A 6,833-nucleotide genomic window follows, 5' to 3' on the forward strand; every position below is an offset into this window, starting at 1 on the left:
GGAAAAGGCACTTTATGGGCTTCGACAAGCACCAAGAGCTTAGCATGATAAGTTGAAGGAGACTTTGTTTGAGTGGAACTTCAAACAATCCAAGGCAGATAATTCATTATTTTTCTCAATGAATGAAGACAACATCATATTTGCATTGGTTTATGTAGATGATATAGTGATAATAGGAAACAATGGTCAACAATTGCAGATGTTTATTGATAAATTAGATGCTTGTTTTGCCCTTAAATACATGGGTAATCTCAATCAATTCTTGGGTATTGAAGTCTACAGAGATGTCACAGGCCTTTACCTAACTGAGACAAAATATATGGTTGACTTACTGAAGAAATTTGACTATGAAAACTTGAAACCAGTCCCAACTCCTTTGGCAGTAGGTAAACTGATATCTAAGGATGAAGGTCTCTACAGGAGTGCAGTTGGTGGTCTTCAATAACTTGCACACACAAGACCTGACATTGCCTATTCTGTAAACAAAATGAGTCAATTTCTTCAAGCCTCCACAGATGCTTATTGGAAGGCCCTCAAGAGAATTTTTAGATACTTAAAGGGTACACTAACACATGGTTTAGTTATCCAGAAAAATGATAGTTTAGACATCATAGCATTTGCAGATTTAGATTGGGCATCATGTCCTAATGATAGAAGGTCTACAGCTGGCTATTGTGTGTATCTTGGAGATAGTTTGGTTTCTTGGTGTTCTAAGAAACAACATGTTGTTGCAAGGTCTAGCACAGAGGCGAAGTATAGAGCGTTGGTTCACAGTGCATCAGAAATAGCTTGGATTCAATCCCTAATGAAAGAGCTAATTATACCACACAACGCAATCCCTAAAATTTGGTGTGACAACTTGGGTGCAAGTGCACTAGCATCTAATCCAGTATATCATGCCTGTACCAAACACATAGAATTGGATGTCCACTTTGTGAGAGACAAAGTTTTGAAGAAGGAATGGAAGTGCAGTTTGTCCCATCCTCAGATCAAACTGCAGATATTTTAACAAAACCTCTTTCTCATTCAAGATTCATATTCTTTAGGGACAAGCTTGGAGTGGTTAAGACACACTCCATCTTGAGATGGGGTGTTAGGATTGATCAAAAAGCTTGAGTATTTCCACTATGTAAGCTGTTAACACTGTTAATAGCTTTAACAACATATTGCAGTATATTTCCCCAATTCAAGGGATGTGTATATAGGTAGTTAGACACGTGTTATCAGCTGATAGGAAAATCTGGAATATTCTGTGTGCATGTATTACAATTCTGTGAATAAATAGAGGAGAAAAGGAGGAGCTAAAGCATCGAGATTTTTTTTTCCAAAAATACAGAGCTTAGTGATATCTTCTAACTGAAGATGTGAATAAACAACACGAAAAATGACCAATTGCTCAAGAAGTAGAGCACAAAATATTGAAATCTGTTGCTACACATTAGGAATTGATACAGATTGACTCACAGTTCCCAATCATGTTTCATTTCCTTTTAGACCCCAACTCCAAAAAATCATTACAACCTGTGTGTATTTCGACTAAATATTCTTCAACACGTACACAAATATGTATGTTTTACATGGCAAGATTGACAAGGGAAATAGGATTTATGTGATCTCAGGTACATAATTATATATCCATCAACATTTTAACAGTTTACAAGAATGAAAATCATATAGTTGCAAAAATGTTAGAAAATGCTACAAGTTACCTCTGATAAGTGCGTCTTAATGCACTTATTTAATGCACAAACATGATTAAATCACGAGAAAAGTGTTTGAATTGTGGCTTAAATTTGTTTAATTCTTCGATTGTAGGGTATAGTGATGGACATGGTGAAATTCAAGAGAAAAAGAAGCAAAAAGGACTAAAACGAATCAAAATGAAAGTTCAGGGACCAACATGCAAATATCCAAAAGATGAACCAAATGAGCAATCAAAGATTCGATCGAAACAAGTACCAATTGGAGGTTAACATTAATAGGGGGGAATGAAAAGAAGAAAGAAACGAGGCCAAGATTGTGAAGAACCAAGTTCAAGGACTAAAATGAATGTTCTGAGAAAAGACACCTATGCGGTCGCATAGGTGCCACCCGAAGCTAGAGACCCTAAATTTATTTAGCCTATGCGGCTGCATAGGTTAAGCCTATGCGGTCATATAGACATAATTCGGGGTCAGATCTACATTTTCCTTTTCGTGATGAAATTCTTATGGAACCCTAATCTAAACGTAATATAAAAGTCTAGACTTGTCAGAATTAGGGCCAGAACGCATTGGAGGAGAACAAAACACTTTTTGGAGACCAAATTGAGCGAGATCAACAATATATTTCACGAAGAACATCAAGATTTAATCAAATCTCAATATCCAGTGATGTTTTATTTTCAAGAATTCATGTATTCCATTAGATTTTCAATGTTAGGCTAAGTTTTCCCATGCTTGGAGATCGATGAACTATGTAATATGACTTTTGGATTTTAATTTTGCAATTTGATAAATTAAACGCATATTTGATTGATTGAATGATTTATATACATTTATTTCATCCATGATTGAGTGCACGCGATTGTGTGATGTGTACTAATTTATTTCTTACATTCGAGAAAAGGGAGATAAATTAGACAAGATATAGATCATTGTAGGGTCTGATAGGGGAATTATATATATACCTCTATGCCTTGCGTGATTCTTTAATTGCTCATAGAACCCCATGCATTCTTATGTATATGCATTTGTAATAGAAATATAAACCGGTAATACATAAGAATAGCTTCAATATTACTCGAGAGAGTGTGTTGAATAGACTTATGAGCATTGAGTAGTCAATAATCAAATTGTGTTATTAGATTGTGAAATTAGGGCTTCAAGTGATTGTTACATAGGAATTCGTGATCTTAGTGTTTTCTAATTTCATCGAATACAATCAATTTTGCATTTCAATAATCATTTTGCGATTAATTTCATTTGAACACATAGCTTGCATTATAAAATCATTTAGCGAAAATAGGGTTTTCATAAATTAGGGTTTTACTAAATTAGGGGTTTTTTAAGAATAAATTCTTGTTTTGACAAATTCTTTTCGGTTGAGGCTAAGATAGATAATAATGAATTACTCGATCTCTGTGGGATGATACTCGGAACTTAATATTCTACTTTATTACTTGTTAATGAATCGTACACTTGCGGTAATTTTAAGTCGAAATAAATAATTTCGTGGACAACCTCTCTTCTATGTTTTATTTGAAATGGACTGGCATCGGCATGCACAGACGTTTAATATCTCCCTTAAATAGTGTCTTCATAGTATGAAGCTTTATCTCATATAGCTTCGGCCAAAGCTTTCCTGTCACTGTACTCAGCTGGTGTATTTAGAACGAGCAGCAGAAAAATGATTTCATCAGGTATAAAATAAGAAGCAATATGAACATAACGGATGGAACTCACCAAAAATATAGTTTCCTTCTTCATCCCATGCTATGCCATTCAAGAAATCGATATTCTGAAAATGGGTTAAAAGAAAATTTTAGATATATATGTAAAAATTACTCATGTAAAACTATTCAGATAGGCAGTTATTGTATACTGTTTCGCCAGCTGCAACCAGCCCTTTCCTAAAAGCACATTAAGAATTGATTAGACAATTTTGTCCCAAGAAGAACGTCGAGATGTGTATCCAGTCAAATCAAGCAAGTTAAGTAAAGGAATTAGGAAGGAGAATCCATCCAATTACGGCACCATCTTTACGTGATATTCTAGCAATGCAGTCAGCCGGCATATTGAGGGAAAACGGTTAATCCGTGTAAGGTTCAACAAAGAAAAAGATATCAGTCAAGGTAGCAAAATCAGGTAAGTGAACACATTGTCACGACTGCTCGATTTTGGCACAAGAAGATCGAGAAATTTAAAATGTTGACGACTTGAGGCTAACCGGAATATTCTAGACTCCCACAAGTGCATGAAGATTGCTAGAATATGGTGGGACATTCTAGAAGCCTACAAGCTCCTCACTTGGTGGATTATTCTAGATCATCCTAGTTTAGTCCATAAATATTTTAATGTAAATATTTGTATAGAAAATTCTAGATGTGTAATCTAGACCATTGGATAGAAAAGATCCTAGCCATCCATTTGAGGAGGCTACTACTATAAATAGTTTGGTAGGATTCATTTGAAGACATTAAGAGATTGAAGTTGTAAAGAGTATCCTTATTCAATACAAAGCCTTCTTTGTAAGTTCCTGTGTTCCTTCATTGTCCCTTTCTTAAAGTATTCTATTTAGTGCCTTTCTAAGACATCAACGCCAATCGGGAGGCTGACTTAGTGTAATAACCGCGGGGGCGGAAGTTGAAGACACTAAGGCCGCACGGTTCTTGGAGGAAATTAGCAAGTCCGTGACAGTTGGTATCAGAGCCAGGTTTGCTCACTTACTATCGTTGACATGGCGGAAAAAGATGTTGTGGGATCCGGCATTTCGGAAGTAGAACATGACGAGCGGGGACGAGAGGTCGAATCCCAAACCACGAGTAAGAAAACTCGACAAACTCGAAGCAAGAGCTGACCACCAGCCCCTACCGGTGGATCTCTTGAGGAAGTATTTCTCAATATGGGGGAACGCATTGAAGCAGTGGAGAATTCACTATCAACCCTTGAAGCTCACACCTTGGAACAACTTGATGATCTCAAGGAAGACCAAAGCGCTTTAAGGGAAGAATATATGAGGTTGGAGGGTAAGGTCATGGATGCTGTCAAAGTGATCCAAGATCAAGTGAACAAACTTTGCGCGGATATGCAAAGTGGCCTAGACGCTTGTAAGAAGGCGTCAACTAGTGCGGGTACTAGCACGATTCTAGCGGCTCCAAGGATCGACTATCCAAAGCCTAGGGAGTTCGATGGAAAGCGAGATGCAAAAGAGCTAGATGATTTCCTATGGCGATTGGAAATATATTTTGAGGGCGTGAACATTTTGGATGAAGCTATTAAGGTACGTACTTCGACTATGTATCTTACGGACACCGCGGCTCTATGGTGGCGACGTAAGCACGCCGACATAGAAACGGATGCTTGTAGGATAGATAGTTGGGATGATTTCAAGAAGGAATTGAAACGCCAATTTTATCCCGAAAATGTAGTATATGAGGCCCGTAAAAAGCTTAGGGAGTTGAAACATAAGGGCACTATTCGCGATTATGTCAAAGAGTTTACTACCCTTGTACTTCAAATCCCGAGCATGTCAGATGAAGATCTATTGTTTCACTTTATCGACGGATTGCAAAATTGGGCGAAGCAAGAACTTCAACATCGGGGAGTGAAGACAGTAGACGAGGTTATTGTGGTGGTCGAATCTTTAACCGAGTTCCAAAGGAGCACGGATTCATCAAAATCTTCTAAAAGCTTTAAGAGTAACTCGGCTAAAGGCGGGGGAGAGAAGAAAGATTACCATAAGTCATCATTCTTCAAAGGTGGTAACACTTACAAACCTTCCCTCTCGCGAAAAAATTATGAGGAAAAGAAGAAGGCCTCGACGGGTTCTCAAAGTGGATGCTTCGTGTGCAAGGGGCCACATTTAATGCGTGATTGCCCTAAACTTGACACATTGGCGGCTATGGCGGCGGAACGGGATTCATCCTCTTGCCAAGATCAAAGGGCGGAACATTTTAGTTCATTGTAACTTCTTAACGCTCTCAATGCTAAGGTCGTTCCGACTTCCAATAATGAACGGGGATTAATGTATGTGGAAGCTCAAGTAAATAGTCGGCCGCACTAGCAATGGTGGATACGGGAGCTACCAACAACTTCATTACTGAAGATGAGGCTAGAAGGTTGGGCCTCACAATCACTAAAGGTGGTGGTCTTATGAAAGCTGTGAATTCTCCATCCACGCCCCTTGGTGGCATAGTTCGAGGAGTGGAAATTCAATTAGGCACTTGGCATGGCCAAGTGGATTTTTCGGTGGCTACAATGGATGATTTTCGCTTGGTTCTCGGGTTGGACTTCATGAGGAAGGTCAATGCTATTCCTATGCCTTCCTTTGGCTTGGTTTGCATCTTGGAGAGGGGTTCTCCATGCAGGGTTCCTACGGTAGCTAGGACGAAAGCAATAGGGCAGCTTTCGGCCATGCAACTAGCAAAAGGGCTAAAGAAAGGAGAGGCGACGTATTTGGCAGCATTAAAAATGGAAGACCAAGTTGAGGAAGTTGTGGGTGACAATAATGTGCCCGAAGTCATCAAGAATGTCCTTGAAGAAAATAAGGACGTGATGCCGCCGGAGTTCCCCAAGAAATTACCACTTAGGAGGGAGGTGGATCATAAGATTGAGTTGGAACCGGGTGCCAAACCACCATCCATGGCACTCTATCGGATGGCACCGCCGGAGCTGGAAGAACTTCGAAAGCAATTGACGGAGTTGCTTGACACGGGGAGGATACGACCTTCGAAGGCACCTTATGGCGCTCTGGTCTTGTTCCAAAAGAAGCATGATGGATCGTTACGCATGTGTGTAGATTACCGGGCGCTCAACAAGGTAACAATTAAAAAACAAGTATCATATTCCTTTGATTGCTGATTTATTTGATAGACTTGGTAGTGCAAAATATTACACAAAGGTAGACCTACAAAAGGGATATTACCAAGTACGGATTGCAGAAGGGGATGAGCCTAAGACAGCATGCATCACTCGATATGGCTCATTCGAATGGTTGGTAATGCCTTTTGGCTTAACCAACGCCCCGGCCACATTTTGCACATTGATGAATAGGATTTTCCAACCTTACTTGGACAAGTTCGTAGTGGTATACTTGGATGACATTGTCATCTATAGCGACAACTTGGAGGATCA

General features: G+C 39.1%; 2 protein-coding genes across 2 annotated transcripts in view; one reads left to right on the forward strand and one right to left on the reverse strand.

Annotated features, from left to right (window-relative positions):
* The first annotated feature begins 118 nt into the window (after window positions 1–118).
* On the forward strand, window positions 119–445 carry LOC111383674 (uncharacterized mitochondrial protein AtMg00810-like). The gene has a single exon (XM_023007804.1). The coding sequence runs from the start codon at window positions 119–121 to the stop codon at window positions 443–445; it is 327 nt and encodes a 108-aa protein (XP_022863572.1).
* Window positions 446–3,136: 2,691 nt separating this feature from the next.
* Window positions 3,137–6,833, reverse strand: part of LOC111383676 (glutaminyl-peptide cyclotransferase-like) — a 10,258-nt gene continuing 6,561 nt past the window's right edge. Inside the window, exon 8 of the mRNA XM_023007807.1 lies at window positions 3,137–3,498. The gene's annotated coding sequence lies outside the window, so the exon portion shown is untranslated. The remainder of the gene's footprint in view (window positions 3,499–6,833) is intronic.

Source organism: Olea europaea, unplaced genomic scaffold (genome assembly GCF_002742605.1).
Source record: "Olea europaea var. sylvestris unplaced genomic scaffold, O_europaea_v1 scaffold2738, whole genome shotgun sequence".
Lineage (NCBI taxonomy): Eukaryota > Viridiplantae > Streptophyta > Magnoliopsida > Lamiales > Oleaceae > Olea > Olea europaea.

Excerpts from the sequence above, each read along its gene's own strand:
- LOC111383674 (XM_023007804.1), top strand. The coding sequence starts at position 119 with ATGAATGAAGACAACATCATATTTGCATTGGTTTATGTAGATGATATA.